General features: G+C 35.2%; 2 protein-coding genes across 5 annotated transcripts; one reads left to right on the top strand and one right to left on the bottom strand.

Moving 5' to 3' along the window:
* The first annotated feature begins 1,578 nt into the window (after nt 1-1,578).
* On the top strand, nt 1,579-8,570 carry LOC132266488 (protein PIN-LIKES 7-like). Of its 3 annotated transcripts, XM_059767368.1 has the most exons (12): nt 1,579-1,794; nt 2,385-2,513; nt 3,838-4,058; nt 4,290-4,369; nt 5,467-5,591; nt 5,690-5,814; nt 6,696-6,911; nt 7,050-7,169; nt 7,283-7,383; nt 7,637-7,686; nt 7,774-7,959; nt 8,136-8,570. In XM_059767368.1, the coding sequence occupies exons 3-12, from the start codon at nt 3,924-3,926 to the stop codon at nt 8,258-8,260; spliced, it is 1,263 nt and encodes a 420-aa protein (XP_059623351.1). In that variant the 5' UTR covers nt 1,579-1,794; nt 2,385-2,513; nt 3,838-3,923; the 3' UTR covers nt 8,261-8,570. The 3 variants fall into 3 exon arrangements, with proteins under 3 accessions (XP_059623351.1, XP_059623350.1, XP_059623352.1); XM_059767367.1 differs by lacking the exon at nt 2,385-2,513; XM_059767369.1 differs by lacking the exons at nt 1,579-1,794; nt 2,385-2,513 and adding an exon at nt 2,563-2,585.
* LOC132266487 (glutamate receptor 3.6-like) lies at nt 7,483-15,861 on the bottom strand. 2 transcript variants are annotated; one of them, XM_059767365.1, is made up of 8 exons: nt 15,722-15,861; nt 14,430-14,729; nt 12,936-14,287; nt 12,571-12,848; nt 12,189-12,220; nt 11,699-12,105; nt 10,491-10,997; nt 7,483-7,944 (listed from the first exon to the last, which is right to left on the bottom strand). In XM_059767365.1, the coding sequence occupies exons 2-7, from the start codon at nt 14,710-14,712 to the stop codon at nt 10,506-10,508; spliced, it is 2,844 nt and encodes a 947-aa protein (XP_059623348.1). In that variant the 5' UTR covers nt 14,713-14,729; nt 15,722-15,861; the 3' UTR covers nt 7,483-7,944; nt 10,491-10,505. The 2 variants fall into 2 exon arrangements, with proteins under 2 accessions (XP_059623348.1, XP_059623349.1); XM_059767366.1 differs by lacking the exon at nt 15,722-15,861 and adding an exon at nt 15,633-15,711.
* Between the last annotated feature and the right edge of the window lie 948 nt (nt 15,862-16,809).

The following is a 16,809-nucleotide window of genomic DNA, read 5'->3' as shown; positions in this document are numbered from 1 at the left end:
TCAACTATTAAATAATGTAAATATTTCATTCTGATGCAATATAACGTTTTTGGGAGATCAATACATTGAATCAAGATTTAAACATGTTAAACTAAAATTTAATTGTTTTGAGGCCGAAGATCTTTGACTAGTGGACACAAACCTATTCATTTATTTATAAATTCCAAAAAAAATCAAAGTATTGTTTAAAAATTGACAATAATGGAATTCAAGTTGGGGCAGCTATATATATTTTTGGAAGGACATAAATAAAAACAAGTTTCACGTTCATTAAAACAGTTGTCTATTGCAAGACTATGGTCCAGTACACAGTTGTCAGTAGTAAGCACTGACGTTGGACGGGGTTTAGATTCGGTACTGCCACTCACACACTGACTTTGGACGGGGTTTAGATTCGGTACTGCCACTCACACACTCCACGACCAAAAATGGCCAATCATAATGCATCAACTGAAGAAAGTCAAAGAGTGTTGTATATTATAAATCCTTTGCCAAGAACATCATAAAATTAAAATGTCAAAAATACCCCAAATTAATGTATCTTTCTTCACCCACCAGCCACCTAAAAATGAAAAGATGATGCTTTAGCAAATCAATTTAATTTTTAGGTAGATATGACTGGATAGGATTCGGATCTCAGAAACTTACATTCATGTCATGTCCAACACTAAAATCAAGGGTAAATTATATCTACTTCTCCTGTACAATGTTTAAATATCATGATTGTCTTTTATGTTTTTAAATATAACATTAATACATACGTCCAACATTATTGATTTATTGAGAAAATGAAATGACAATTATACCCATTATATTTTTACCATTACAATATATGGACAACAATGCCTTTTCAAAATTTTTATGGGCAAAATTGAATTTTTAGATTTTTTTCAGGCATGACATTAGCCAGCAAAACTAATGAAATTTATGACATGCATGGTACCGTTACTCTAATCAAGAACAACGAAAAAGGTTAGTGTTATTTTTGAAACTTTATGATAGAGAGGTTAGAGTTAGGTACTTTGACCAAAATTACAGGAAGGTTTGTATTATTTTTGAAACTAGAAAAGACACCCTTATTATTTAAGCATTTTACACCCAACACCCATAAGTCAAGTCAATTTTATTTTTGAAACTAGAAGAGAGACCCCAATTATTTAAGCATTCTACATGCAAATGACAGTTTAATTTTTCATAAAATCAAAAGAGTAACGGTTAAAAAAAAAAAAAAAAATCCATGTTTATGCTAGAGTCCAATAATATTTTTTTTAAATACTTAAAAATTGTAAAATATCTTCTTTTATTTTTTTAAGTAAATATTTCAATCAAAATTGTGATCTCAATCTTAGGGAGTATCAAATACTCGTAGTCTAGTTTATCATCATTTTCCAAATCGGAGTTAACATTCGTGTTCAGTATTAGTATGATAAGCCCGCACGTACTGGATAAAAAGTTCAAAAGAGGGGAGGTAAGCTGTGATTGTGTCTCTCCTCGATCTCCTTCTGTCTTGGACAACTTGGACAAACACGCATGCAGGTGCTGACCCCATTGTCCTATAAATATAGACTGAATATGCATTCCACCAGTCACCACCGATGCGTATATATCATATATATCCTATCAAAATATAAATATACATATATATTATTATTATATACTCCGTATATATTAATATATTGCTATATATAACACATCAAAGTGGCTCCTCTCCCCCATCAAGTGATCATTTGCACTCTTGTTCATCAGCGGGCATCAAATAATTTCCTGGTGTCATTAATCCAGACTTAATTGCAGGTTCCTTCATCACTTACTTCATTTAGCCATTAATGTGTGTGTGTGTGTGTGTTTTTCTTTTTCATATGTGTGTATGCAGTGTGTAACGATATTTTTTTGTGAAACCAAATATATTTTGCTGAATCGATCCTCGACTTGATTCAGAGCTAAAATTCTCGCGCTTTCTCTTCATAAATTGTGTTATAGTTTTTTTCAATTTTTTTTTTTTTTTGGCAGTGATTCCACATATATATCGCTTGTTATATATATATATATATATAGAAGTAGATAATTCCAGATTAAGTTTTCTCAACCTTTCTTGCGTTTTCTCCATCTTTATCTACTTCTTGTATGTTTTCTTTCCTTGTATTTATTTATTATATATATAATCTGCGTATGTATGTTTATAGTGTGTGAACTAATAAACTTGAAATTATGTATAATCTACGTATGTATGTGTATTGTGTGTGAACAAATAAACTTTTGGAATGTAGTAATTATGTTATTCAATTTGATGTTGGAACTTATCTACTGGTTCCTCTGAGCTGTTTCTAGACACTTATCTTAATTTAATACGTGTTTTTCTTACGATGGACTATCCCAAACTAAAGGGTGCCTTGATAGTTTCGGGTGAGATCCATGCGAGTCTGGGTCAATTAAGCGGATCAAGCTGGGTTGGTGCATTTGGATACAAGTTTAGAAGGCAATCGTTTCTCGCCTAATTGAAAAGCTTGAATCAGGTGCATCTAACGGTCTACATCAATTACACCTGTGATTTTACATATGTGAATGATCAAAACCGTCTAACCCAGGTAATGAAAAAGATCCGAAACCCTTTTCGGATCTCATAATCCAAAAGATCCGAACTCCTTTTCGGATCAGACTAATTAAGAGACTGGTCAATAATCAAATAATTAGTGAACTACTTTATTTTCAAGAAATATTCCTTCTCTTTCTATACCACACAAAGTAGCCATTATTGATTTGGCCTTTTCCTCATCAGAACTACTTTTTTTATTTATTTTTTGATTGATTGGTGGTGGTGTGGTCGGTTGTCACGTAACGTCTTGTCTTGTATTTTTTCTGTTTTCATGAATTTAGTTTTTATTTATTATTTTTTTATGTAAATGGGACAAAAAAAAAAAAAAACTATTTTTACATTAAAAAAAGTAAAAAGTAGTAATATATAGTTTGAGTTGTTAGGTGGTATATAAGCGGCTTCTCGGACTTACTCGAGATAATTAAGTACAAAGATGGATTAAGACTCATCCTCTTGCTTAATAAAAAAACATTATTCCTCAAAAGTCCTCATAAGTACAAGTTTATTGAGGAAGCTCACTCAACCCTAATAGGCAAATTATTCTTGCCGTTGGATGAAGTAAAGAAATGAACCCTTTCACGGGATAGGGGTAAAATGGGTATAAACACATAATTACCGAAATACCCTTGTGTAATATTAAAGGTATTAAAATAGCCTTTCATAAATTGAAAGTCTACAACGCCAAAATCCTAACATCTCATTCATTTACGCGGAGTGTCGGTGCCAAATAGGGACAAAATAGATAATTGCTTGGTTTATATTACATAATTACTTAAATACCCTCGTATAGTACTAAAAAAAATCTAAAATAACTTTTCATAAACTAAAACAGCAAAACCCTAATATCTTATTCATTTACCATTTCATAAATAATAATTTATAGAAATAGGGGTGAAGCTTAATTCCATGTATATAATAATCACATGGTAACATATTTTGTTTCAGTTGTTTTGACTTCAAATTTTTTTGAATTTGATAGTCACATCTTGTCCCTCCCACTGCTAAATTCAAAAACTACCTGAATCCAAACAGGGTAGTGGAAACTTCATGGTAACTTCATACTTCTTTCCTCTCCCCAGACGAAGGAGGACATGTAATTTTCATTTGTAGCATCTACATTCACAATTAATAAAATATATATATACCATAAATATTCACTGTTCACATAAGCTTTTTGTGTGTCTCACTTTCACCTTTTCAAATTGGTTTTCACTAACTTCAGTTCTCTTTGATTCTTTTTCCAGGCTACATCCAAGAATTCTCCTTTAATTCTTTCAGGTCACACCGATACATATACATATAGAGAGAGAGAGATTTAGAGAGAGAGAGGATGGGTTTCTGGTCATTATTTGAGGTGGCTTCTATGCCAATGTTGCAAGTGCTGATAATCACCATATTAGGAGCTTTAATGGCAACTAATTATCTCAACCTTCTACCAGTGGATGCGAGAAAGTCTCTCAACAAGGTAAACTAACTAAGACATGCAATACATTTCATGCTCAAGTATATATATTATATATGATATAGTTCGATATATATATATATATATATACGTTTTTGGGATCATTTCTTAATAGTGTAAGCTGTGCATTCTGTGTTTAATATTGCACTTGATTTGTTTTTAAAAATGCATAAGTTAATTTTTGTTTTTTTAATAAAAAAAATTAAGAATTTTATGTTCATGCATTGATTGCAGATTGTGTTCATTGTGTTTACTCCCGCGCTCATGTTTGCAAGTTTGGCTGAGACTGTCACTCTCCAAGACATCATCTCATGGTAGGCTATTTGAGACAAAACATAATGCTGTTTCTCTGTGCACTCTTTTGATAGTTCTACTTTTATTTTATATTTTTATTTTTATTTTTTATTAGTGAAACAAGGTTTACAAAGTAGTAAGAATGCTCTAATACATTTATTATTATTATTTTAAACTTTTATTAAAGCACAATGATACAAAATCCTAGTGAATACTTGATATTTTTTGTTTCTTGACAAAAGAAAAAGAACTACAAAGAGGAAACATAACAACAATTAAAGGGCCTGTTCGTGTTTTGATTTGATGTTTTTGTTTTTGTCCGGTAATGTAACCGTGCACAGTGAAAAAAACAGGTTTCGCAAAAATTATTTTGTTTTGCACAGTGTCGAAACACTTCGTGAATAGTGCCAAAAATCAAAACACTAATTTGGTGTTTTTATATGTTTCGACACTGTAACGTTTGGTTATGTTGCGATGAACAATATATATATATATATAAACTCATAAATGACATTTTAAAACAAACCATTATGTTTTTCAAACTTATAATACTTTTTTACTAAACATGTTTTCATATTCTTATTTCCAAAAATCTTACAACAAATAGATGTTACCAAACATACTTTCGATTACTATTCAATACACTCTACAATAAAACACTTGTTTTGTTTCAACTTTCAAGTTAAAACAAAATGTCAAAAATAAAACGCGTACCAAACAGGCCCAAACTGAACATCAAAAAATTCTGATTGATTCAGTTTTCTGAAAGAGTAATACTACTATTTTTTGAAAAGTCAGTTATAAAAATATTATATAACTGTATTTTATAGTCTTCTGAAAATAATTTTATATTTTGAGTTCTTGAGAACGATTTTGAGAAAGGTAAAGCAAACTGGCCCTAAGGTAGTGCATGCTTGACACTTATCAAGTCGAGTTTTCAACAAATTTGAGGTTGAATTGGTGCTTTTGAGGCAGCAGCAACAAACACAGCATTTTCTTCTCTCTTGCTAAAAACAAATGGGACATACAAGTAGCCTTTGCTTTCAAGATAACCATCAACTTTGAAGTGTCTCTCTACTGCTTTTCCTAACTCTTCTCTGCTTTATCATTTCTTCAGGTGGTTTATGCCTGTTAACATTGGCCTAACCTTTGTCTTTGGGGGAATACTAGGATGGATAGTAGTGAAATTACTGAAGCCAGAGCAGTATTTGGAAGGCCTAATCATCTCTACATGTTCAAGCGGTAATCCCCAGAGATGCATATTCCTACACTTTTTCTCCAATTTCAGTAATACAAATCCGAATTCTCACTAGTCTGTCAATGTAACATTTGTTAAACAGGAAACCTGGGAAACATTCTCCTCATACTTGTGCCTGCAATCTGTAGGGAAGATGGCAGCCCTTTCGGTGATGATCACGACGCTTGTGCTGCCATTGGACTCTCATACTCGTCTTTCTCCATGGCGGTAAGGCAGCCTTGCATGCTCTAATCCAAAAAATTTATAACAAAACACCCCAAATGGTCATAGGCATTAAGATACTCAATTTGGTAGTCCTTACTAATTTTGACCCTTACAAGGATCAAGTCCCTTTCTGAACCACAACAAAAACATCAACTAGTCCAAAAAAAATCCATATACTGTTTATATGCAGTTCTTTATAGTTCCAAGAATGATACTACAAGATAGTTAACATCAACAAAAACAAAAACAACAAAAACATCAAGTCCGTTACTGAACCACAACAAAAACATCAACTAGTCCAAAAAAATCCATATACTGTGGAGTTTTACATGCAGTTCTTTATAGTTCCAAGAATGATACTACAAGATAGTTAACATCAACAAAAACAAAAACAACAAAAACATCAAGTCCGTTTCTGAACCACAACAATAACATCAACTAGTCCAAAAAAATCCATATACTGTGGAGTTTTACATGCAGTTCTCTATAGTTCCAAGAATGATACTACAAGATAGTTAACATCAACAAAAACAAAAACAACAAAAACATCAAGTACATTTCTGAACCACAACAAAAACATCAACTAGTCCAAAAAAATCCATATACCGTGGAGTTTTACATGCAGTTCTCTATAGTTCCAAGAATGATACTACAAGATAGTTAACATATGATGCAATGGAAATAAGTGTCTGCTCTTTTTGTTTATCTAAAATGACCGACGTCACAGTGAGACTGGTAGAATCTGCTCAGATTACAATGTACAGTCTCAAAGAATTCAATATTGTTCCCATTTCAAGTTTATTTTCCCTGTATCATTTGAGAAGTTGTTTGGAGTGATCTGTTCTCAATCTAGTTCTTATAATGGTTTTTCTCATATTTTGTAGCTTGGCGCAATCTACATATGGACTTATACTTACCAAGTAATGCGAAGTTCAGCTCTGAAATGCAAAGCACTAAAAGCAACTGAGGAGGTCAAGTTACCTAACAAAGATTTTGATGCTAATGAGAACACTCATCTTCTTGAGCGCGAAGATCAAGAGCATGTTGCTATAGTCATGCCATCAACGAAATCCACTGAAGACGAAGCAGAAAATCGAACTGTGAGTTCTCGTTGTTCTAACTTCCTAGGAAGTCCAGTCACTAAGCAGAAGAAAAGAGAGTATTATAGTACCTGACCAATGAATTATTGGCTCACACAAAAATCAACACTCGGAATCATTTCTTGAATTTTTTTGCAGATTGTGCACCAAGTATCCACCAGCAAGCTGGAGAAACCAAATGCATCATTCTGGGATAAACTAAAAGAATTTCTGCGCCAGATATTGGATGCGATATTAGAACCTCCAACCCTTGGTTCAGTGAGTGCTCTCGAAATTTCACCTTCATTTATGTGCTTAATGAGAGTGGAATTTTCTTATTTCTACGAAATGCAAAAGCAAGTAACAAAATAAGCTTCTCGATCTTTGATCAGATTGTGGGATTCATCTTTGGGGCAACTCCATGGTTGAGAAACCTTATAATTGGTGACACTGCACCTCTGCGAGTGATCCAGGACTCTGTCAAGTTACTTGGGTATGTACTATTCACAGATCATGATAAATTACTGATTGAATATGCTCTAATAGATGACAATTCAATTGAAACACTCTCCATTCTGTAACACATATATGCTGTAACCTTAACAAACCCTGAATTTCAAAATAGTTTGGAACTTTACAATACTTTCTGAAATTTTGCATATTTTTCTTTTTAATTCAACAATGTCTCATCTCATCTAAAGTTCTTTACTGGCCAATTGACAACATATAATAACTTACATGTGCAGGGATGGAACAATACCTTGCATCACCCTCATACTAGGAGGCAACCTCGTAGGTAAAAAGAGCTCTTAATGCTCTATTGAATACAAACTATATAGTGGGAAAACTAGTCTCTGACAGATCATTGCTGTGTGTTGAACAGGCCTACGCAAGGCTAAAATAAAACCATTGATCATCGTTGCAGTCATTTGTGTGAGATACATGATACTTCCCCTGATTGGAATTGGTATATTTAAAGCAGCCAGCAATCTCGGCTTCCTTCCATCAGACCCCTTGTACCACTTTATCCTAATGATTCAGTTTACACTGCCACCTGCAATGAGTATCGGTGAGGAATTAGTAACTATAATCTGACAGTTTAATGGGTGCAACATAAATTAACGTAAAACAGTAGTAGCAGACATATAATATCATTACTATATATGCTAAGCTTTTTCATCATAACTAATATTATTTATTTTACCTCAATCAAACTAATTGTGACAAGAATGAATGATAATGTAGGTACCATGGTCCAACTATTCAATGTGGGGCAAGATGAGTGTTCGGTCCTCTTCCTGTGGACTTACCTGGTTGCATCCATTGCAGTCACAGTATGGTCTACAGCCTTTATGTGGATCTTGTCCTGAAGACCTTTCGGCTCACCACAGAACAGCAATATTAAAACCCTTCCCAAAGTGTCCCCTATATGTATTAATTATACACGGGAGGGAAAGACGAAAGAGACTCTCCACAGAAGGGGGGAGAACCACAGCATTACTGAGTTAGACGTCGAAACAGTCCATTGCTAATGTACATGTCTCTCTTTTTTTGTTTTGATGTAAATGATTGTGTTCTTCAAGTATGGTGATTGATATCAAAAGCTATGGAGTACAGAGCCTTGCTGAGAGCATCTGTATGTTGGTCTTATAGATTGAATTACAAGCAAATATTTGAGTCTGGATCCTTTGCTAATTTACTTACGCATAATCAAGTGATCAATATAATCTACCATTTCTATGATAATAAGATATATCAGGACCTCCAGATCCCATTTAGTGTTTTTTCTTATTTTAACTGTAGAAAAAATATAAAAAGTTTTACTGGAACGGGAGACCTAAAGTTATCAAATCATTCTGACCTCTGGACACATTTCCTTGCTAAGTGGGATCTCAAATGTTATTAGGAAATTCAGAATATGCACTATTATAATTAGCAGCCTATACTTTACAACATCATACTAAGGCATCTCCTTCCTAATCCTTTGTTCTCATCTCCCGTTCCCACAATCCAATCTTAGAATAAGCCAGCGTCTTTAACTTCTGAACAAGAACAGAATTTTTGTGTAATAAGACGGAAAAATCATTGAACAAAGGGGGTGTTTGCTAGAATAGTTTTAATCCATGCTCTTTTACTTCAAATGGAGCACAGAATCAAGAAGCAATAACGTTGATCGTTTCAAGGCTAGAATTGTCTGATACATATGTATGACACAACAGAAAGGTTGGCAAATGAAATGGAACTCAGACTATAACCTTTTGAATCAGATTAAAAATTGGGCACGTTTCTAAAAGCAGTAAATTATCTTGACCTCCACTGAGATTTGCAATTAGCACCTCAGGTTAAACTTTGAACAGAATCCCTGAAATTCTAGATTGAGTATACAGAATTATGTACAAGTGCTGTAGGGAAGAGGAATGCTTTCACAAGTGTTTTAAAAGCAATGTAATTTGACCCCTTGCCCACTCTGACTGCTTAACAGGACTCATGGTATGAAGTAGGTTTCTCACTGCCAAAGGACACTATCAAAGCCCGGGTAACTCGTCCGTTATAGGTTTTGTGTCACATTTAAAAATTGCTGTAGTCTAATAATATATGAAATGCTAGCTGATCAATCTTTTTATTTGCTATCATCCAGCATTTCTTGTTCAGTTCTCTGTTCATTTGCTATTTTACTGATTTCACTTTGTCCTCTTAGCATTGTACTACATATTTTTTGTCTCTCTTTATTTTTTCTTGCCAACATGGTTCATATCATGTACCACACTCTTTTGTGCACATAAAATGCCTACAGATTGGGGAGTGTGATGTGGGTGGTCTGCGATAATGCATTTTTTCATCACATTCACCACCCTGTACGGCATTCCATAGGTGAATGGAACTTAGTTTGGAGCATGTCATGGGTTTCCGGAATTGGTCTTGTTGTAATTGGGAGTGGCTTTAACTATAACTTAACCAGTCCCATAATATATATAGGGCTATCAATATCCCTAGCATCAGCATACAGCAAGTATATCCTAAACAAACTTCATTTTTGCTTTCTTTTGAGTGATAGTCCTTCACAATTCTAAGGTGAACTAACGGTATCCAATAATCAGCCATAAGTTTGCTATTAAAAACTCCGACCTAACCCAATATAGCTGTCGATTCACCGGACTGGAATAACTACCTTTAAGAACAAATAAATACACAATTGAGCGAATAAGGAAAAACTCAAGTTCGTTAAGGGGCGAAAAACATAACTGAAGTATGCCTGGAACTTTATCAGGTTGAGTTTAGACAGACGGACCAATATCTAAGATGCTGGAAGGAGGTTTTAAAAGAGAGGCAGACAACCAGGAGCTTCTGATGAACCTCTGTTATTTACAGAATCAGTTTTCAGTGTTTACTTAGATAACCAAGAAAGTACAGCAGTACTAAATTAGTTCTCAAGTTAAATTGCATAATGTACATTAGTACAGCAGCATGAGACCAACATTAATGTGCAGACTGCCAAGATTTAAAAGACACATTCAGAGGACCAGCATAGTAAGAATTACAATGGTGAGAAACCAAATATGATAATAAAATATGTAAGCTACAAGTAAAAGATTATATAACCTGGTTCAGGATGAACTAATTAGGTTGCATTTCAAAACCAACATTTCTGTTTGAAGATATCTCAGTAAGGTTTTTCTTGGAACCATTTGATGATCCATCTCCCTCGTTGCTTCTAATTGAATCCCTCTCCATTTGCCTTCTCTTGGATCGGCTTTTTGTTGTCTCTTCCTTCTCATCAGCAAATGAAAGGAATGTCTGAAGACGCGCTGATCGTAAGCTTCGACTAGACGAATCAGACTCCTCGGGCTCAGAGTAATGCTGGATGAACTGGCGTACCATCAGAATGAAATAAACAAGGAGAGCAAGCAAGCATGCTAATCCACTTATGAGGAAGAGGCCTGAAAAGCTTTTCAGCTCAAGCCGATCCACATCAAGCTTTGCACCTTGTAAGCTGCAAGCACTTCTCATAAGCCATTTGTCATGGATCCTTTGGAGTTCACCATTCTCCGACAGCTGCAAAAGGGCAGTTGACATGTCTACTGCTAAAGGAGAGTCCCTTGGAAAGGCCTGGTAGGTTAGAACAGAGCAGTACAATAACTATAAGTAGTTGACTATGAAAAAAATGTTCAACATGCATGGACAGTTAAGGGTGATTTACATATCCCTTCGCATAAGAATATATAGATGTTTTACTTTGACATTAGCATGTACAGAAGACGGCTAAGGAAATAGTCAAGCAGCATCTTTTAGGCAGTACTGTTATCATGAATCTTAAAGTTTTGGGACTGTCTGTTTTTTTATTTATATATTACCCTTCCTTGCTGCTTTAAAACTAACAGATCTATTACCATGATTTAACTGCAATTTCTCAGTTACTTCCCTGGCCACCCAAAAAGGAAAATAAAGAACTGTTCTCTTTTCTTTTGGAAATATTACTGCAGAGCAGAAACAGAAATGATACACACACACATTGAGGCATAATTGTTCATATACTCATGTCAAGCGTTAGCAAACACTTGAAAGGTGCACACCCTAGCTGCCGGTTTTAGTGATCCATCTGGTGTGCCTTCACAGGATTAACGTTTTGGTCATTTTATAGAAAGGAAGACCATTAGGAAATACTATTCTTTTCTGGTAGGATGACAATGAGCAATCATCCACACCCTGTTGCAGTGCATGGTGATTGTGAATTTCGGTGAATCACAAAAGCTTGTTCCAAAAGACACAATTTCCACAAAAAAATGTGTTGTTGATAAGGAATTACTTACAAATCCCCACCCACTTTTGGTGAACTCTGAACCTACGATACTGAATTCGCACCGGCTTGAAAGGAAGAGTTCTATATATGCACGCTCATCAACCACTGCAGCAACACCACCCTTATTGGGACCGTCCTTTAAGGCTTTTTCATATTCTTCTGGGGAGTTTAGAGGAACCAACCTAGATTCATGAATTTTAAGTTCCTCACTCAAATAATTCTGGGCAAATGAACCCTGTTGGTAGCCGATTGGGGCATTGCTTTTCATTAGACTTTCAATCCCTTTAATGGGCGAAGAAAGGTGCTGCACTGTGAGTATTGAGGTCAGACTTGCAGTGTAACTTGAATTGATTATTAGAACCACAAAAAGCCATATGATAAGCACAAGGCGACCAAGGGTGCTGACTGTATTTTCTTCTGCATAAAACAGAAACAGGGAACTTCAATTCCTCTGAGTGGCAAGCAAAGACAATTGTTAAAATCAATGTCAGAACACTTACTATGGGAAAAGAACAATGTCGAAAAGCTAAACCTGCAAATTGAATGCACAAAGATAAGGCACAGAGCAACTTGAATGAAGAAGATACGCCAAATGATTAATTTGGAAAATAAGCATTGTATTTGGAAGAAAGAAAGAAGAAACTAAACCATCTGTGTCATTTGATCTTTAGTTAACAAAGGAAAAGATGTATATGCTGAATGAAGGAAAGGAACTTCAACTTCAAAGTGCAGTAATGTTAATGCAGTTTCCATGTGGTGATAGCTGTAATTCTTTTGATCTCTTTTATCTTCCAAATTGCTCAAGGTGGGAACATAGTAAAGAAAAGAAAAGAAAATTTTCATTTTGTCCTATAAATTTGTAGATATTTCTTAGGCACTCACCATAGAATAGTGACAACTTGTTTCCTAGGGGGGCCGCGAAATTCATCATTCATCCTATGTTCCAAAATCCAAACAACTGCTCCAACAATTAGGAAAAAGGTTCCTGTCACGGCCCACATCCTTTTATCAAATGGCCTCAGAAAAGCCCAAGCATTAGAGTTTAATTTCCTAACAGGTGCCACCACAACTAGACCAGACTCAACATATGGCTGCGTAAAATCCACCATTCTTGTTCGATTAGTGATGATTGCAATGTCACCAATTGCAGCATCATAGACCTGTACGCAAGAGAAAATGGCAGAGAATTAGATAGAAAGCACACAGCTTATCAGAAGTATAATAAATGCTCTGATTTTCATACTCACACCAGCAGTGATCAACCGCACAAGCTCAGTGCAACTTGGGTTTTTAATACCATCCCCAAATGGTACTAGTTTATATGGGACAGCATATGGCAACAAGTTCAGGGCAGCAGTAAAAACATCAATGCAGTACCCTTTGAACATATCGGTGCCTGGTATTTGTGCAATAAATTCACGATAACTGACTCGATTTGGAACTCCAATTTTCAAATGCCTTCCATTGTTCGGGAAAACCCATCCACGAGGTTTTTGTGTTGTTTGTCCAGGCCAGACTGCACCGTACAGTTGTTGACTGGAACTGGAACGATTAGGTGGCTTTGTGTAGAGTGTTTCGGGAGGCACAACTGACAAACCAGAATAATTTGACCAATAACCAATTCTCCTAGAGCCTGTTCCAATCACATTAATAACTTCATATGCAGGATGAAATAGGGATCTGTCCGAAGTAAAGTTCATCGGTCCTGTTACACCAGTCATATTAACCTTTAAAATGCTGTTGAGCAACAAGTTCCCTTCATCAAAGATGGTCATAGCATTAAGGCGTAAGCTCCCTTCACTTAGCTTATCTAACCTGGAATCATTAGAAAATGAGATCCTTCCACCTTGATTGAAAAATGCATCAATTCCATGAGCAAGTAGCCAGACAGTGTCATAGGCGTATAGGCCATAGGTACTCAGCCCGATTGGGCCTTTAGTCGTCACTTTACTTGTCAAGTTGCTCCACCTAGAGACAAAGCGTCTCTTTAGTTCCGAATCCGGTGTGTACATACGCAATGTAATAACTCCTTGAATATTCTCCATTGTCTCTGGAGGGAGGGGAGAATTAGTTTCCAAGATAGTTGAGAGCCAATTTGTAGCTACCCACACATATCCACTACCCATCATCCCAAGATATCGTGCCACAGCAAAGACTTCTAAACTCCAACCCAAATAAGTGTGAAGAATGAGAATCCGGGACTCTGATAAAGCCACCTTAACCAAGACATCTGTGATGTCAGCTCGAGTTGCTACAGGATTCAAAGCAGCTTTGTAAGAGATTTGACAACGTCTCGCGGCAAGTTGATCCCCCAGTGCAGCTATTCCATTCCTCCCATGATCATCATCGGCATAGATTGCTATTACCTCTCTCCATCCATAGTACTCAACCATTTGAGCAATCGCAGCCATCTGGAACAGATCATTCTGTGCTGTCCTAACGAAGAACGGGTACTGAAGTGAAGACAGAGTTGGATCTGTTGCAGAAAAGGATAACAAAGGCACTTGGAGCTCATTCGCAACATGTGAAATCACATGAGCCGTAACGGATGATTGGGGCCCAATTATGGCCACAGTATCAGTCCCCATGAACCGCAAAGCTGTTATCATTAATAGAACCAAAATTAAAAATATACAATACATAATGATCAAGCTGACATTCTAAGAAACTTATCTGAGAAAGCATGTTGCTAGCCCAAAAAAAAAAAAGGATGGAAACTAGATTTGTTAGAAAGAGTGTACCCTCAATAATGCCCATAAATCCACTAAAATTGGTGTCATGCATTGTAAGTCGTAGCTCGGTTCCATGAAGAACATCCGGATCGGAATTCACATCTTTGACTGCAGCCTCTAAGGCAACTTTTGCAACTTTGCCTATTACAGAATCAAAAGTAAATATAGACCCAATGTTCACAATGGCGGGTCGTGTAGAAACATTTTTGCTAACTCCATTTTGAAAAAATCCATTGCAGAAAACCAATAACACCAATACCCAGACTAGATTCATTGCAAATTGTCCGATCATAAACCCCAAACTTCAACCTGTAATGTGCAGTTCACAGAATCAAAACATTAGAATTCTGATTGAAAACTCCAATTTCAAACACTGACAAATGCCTAAAGTCTCTCAAACTAATTCAACATGTTTGGAATTAATGAAGAAGATGAAGATTCTCAAGGAAGATTAGAATTGAGAAGGAAACAAAATCAATCAATGGAAGTCAAAAGTTTTAAATAAAGAAAGTCCTTAATTTCAGTAATTAGTTTTCTTCTCAAATATTCTAATCTTCATCTTCTTCACTAGGAATATCTAAGAAAACAATTCAGAATAAAAATTAACAGTACTAAACAAAGATTTATCAATACATTAATGATGCCAAAATGAAGACTCAACCTCTAAGTTGAATTCCATTACAACATTAAATGGCAAGAAAGCTCAAGCTCTAAAGTGAATTCCATAACAACATTACATCACAAGAAAGCTAACTATAGACAAATTTTAATGTGCAAAGAGAAAAAACTAAACCCTAATTAACACAAGTACCTTTCAATATATATATGTGTGTGTGTGAAGGCTCAAACTCCAAGTTGAAATCCATTACAACATTAAATGGCAAGAAAGCTCAAGCTCTAAGGTGAATTCCATAACAACATTATCACAAGAAAGTTAACAATAGACACATTTTAATGGGAAAACAGAAAAAACTAAACCCTAATTAACACAAATACAAAAAATAAATAAAAAATTAAGCTTGTTTTAGCTCAATAACAAAAACCCAAAAATATTCAGGAATCACACAATCCAAAAGTAATCAAACAATGAGTCCCCATCAGAGGTAATAATAGCAGCATGAAGAGAAAGGAGGCCAATTTATTTGAAAGTAATGAAGAAAAGATTAAATCAATAAAGTTTAATAAATGAAAAATTAGAAGAATAGACATGACCTTGGAGCGGAAGAAGCAAAAAAGGGGAAAAGAAATGTTCTTGAAGATTAGAACATAAATAAACACAAGTGAATAGAGAGAGCACTTACAAAGTAGCTCAGTTTAGCACCAACCGTCCATTCCAAACCTAAAGAAGAGCCACCAAAATGAAGCAAATGGATTTAGGAAAAAAAGCAAATTGAGAGCTGGGTTCCACACTTCCACCACTCTCCCAATGGAGTTAATGCAGAACCAACAAATTCTCCTTATAATTATCGAGAAAAAAAAAAAAAAAAAAAAAAAAAAAAACAAGAAGACAAAACTTTGTGTCAAATAAGCATGTTTAGCATGTGGGGTTCCAGGTTGACGGTGACATATTGTTGGGTCCAATTACTGCGTACGGCGTAAATAATTCAACTTTTCTATTACAGGTGACTGTCTATAGTCATGTATGTAAAATATATATATATATATATATATATATATATATATGTATAAGTAATGTGTGTGTGCGTGTATATGTTTTGAGGCTGATAAAGGATGTGAGGGGCAAAATTTGTGTGGGGATGACGGACAGACATAACATCAAACTGGCATGCTTGAAAAGCAAAGCATGATAGTTGGTTGGCAATCTCAAAAATTTTGTATGTTAGTGAAATGACTAAATTACCTCTCTATGTGTTTAGATGGCATGGCGTTATTGACCACATATAAAAACCGACAAGAAAATATTTGGCTGGTATGGATTTTAATTCTAAATCCAAATTCCAAATTAAGTAACGACACAGTGATAGGGACAGGGCTGTTAGTGAAAAGCCCACCGAATTGCTGTGAATCCAATACCTCGATACACACGTACTATATGTGTGTACAACTTTTATACGCTTGCGCAGCCACGTGTATGAAATTTGTGGATTGTCAGATTCAGTGGCACTCAATCCAATCGTCCACCACTGTTGGATGAATACGTCATATGATGTAATATATTTTGGGAGTCAGGGTAAATAATACAATATTCATTTGTTTCTAAAGCGACTTCAACCCTTTAATAAGAGTTGAGAAAATATTGCCTAAACGACATTTTTTTAATGGTTAAAAACTTTAATATATATTTTTTTAATGGTTTGAAAATTTTTTATCGTTGTCCAAGAGATGTGATGGAGGATTAATATTGACAGACTCTTAGGACAAAGCGGTG

This window comes from Cornus florida, unplaced genomic scaffold (genome assembly GCF_030987335.1).
Source record: "Cornus florida cultivar Cherokee Brave unplaced genomic scaffold, ASM3098733v1 CherokeeBrave_3.0.0_Hap2_Chr07, whole genome shotgun sequence".
NCBI lineage: Eukaryota > Viridiplantae > Streptophyta > Magnoliopsida > Cornales > Cornaceae > Cornus > Cornus florida.
Note: the sequence above shows the minus strand (reverse complement) of the source record. Positions and strands in the feature narration are given on the sequence as shown.

Coding starts and splice junctions, on each gene's coding strand:
- LOC132266488 (XM_059767367.1), top strand. CDS start 3,924: ATGGGTTTCTGGTCATTATTTGAGGTGGCTTCTATGCCAATGTTGCAA. Junction 5,592..5,689: donor CATCTCTACATGTTCAAGCG/GTAATCCCCAGA, acceptor TTTGTTAAACAG/GAAACCTGGGAAACATTCTC. Junction 7,687..7,773: donor ACTAGGAGGCAACCTCGTAG/GTAAAAAGAGCT, acceptor TGTGTTGAACAG/GCCTACGCAAGGCTAAAATA.
- LOC132266487 (XM_059767365.1), bottom strand. CDS start 14,712: ATGATCGGACAATTTGCAATGAATCTAGTCTGGGTATTGGTGTTATTG. Junction 12,221..12,570: donor CAAGTTGTCACTATTCTATG/GTGAGTGCCTAA, acceptor TTCAATTTGCAG/GTTTAGCTTTTCGACATTGT. Junction 12,106..12,188: donor GACATTGTTCTTTTCCCATA/GTAAGTGTTCTG, acceptor TGTTTTATGCAG/AAGAAAATACAGTCAGCACC.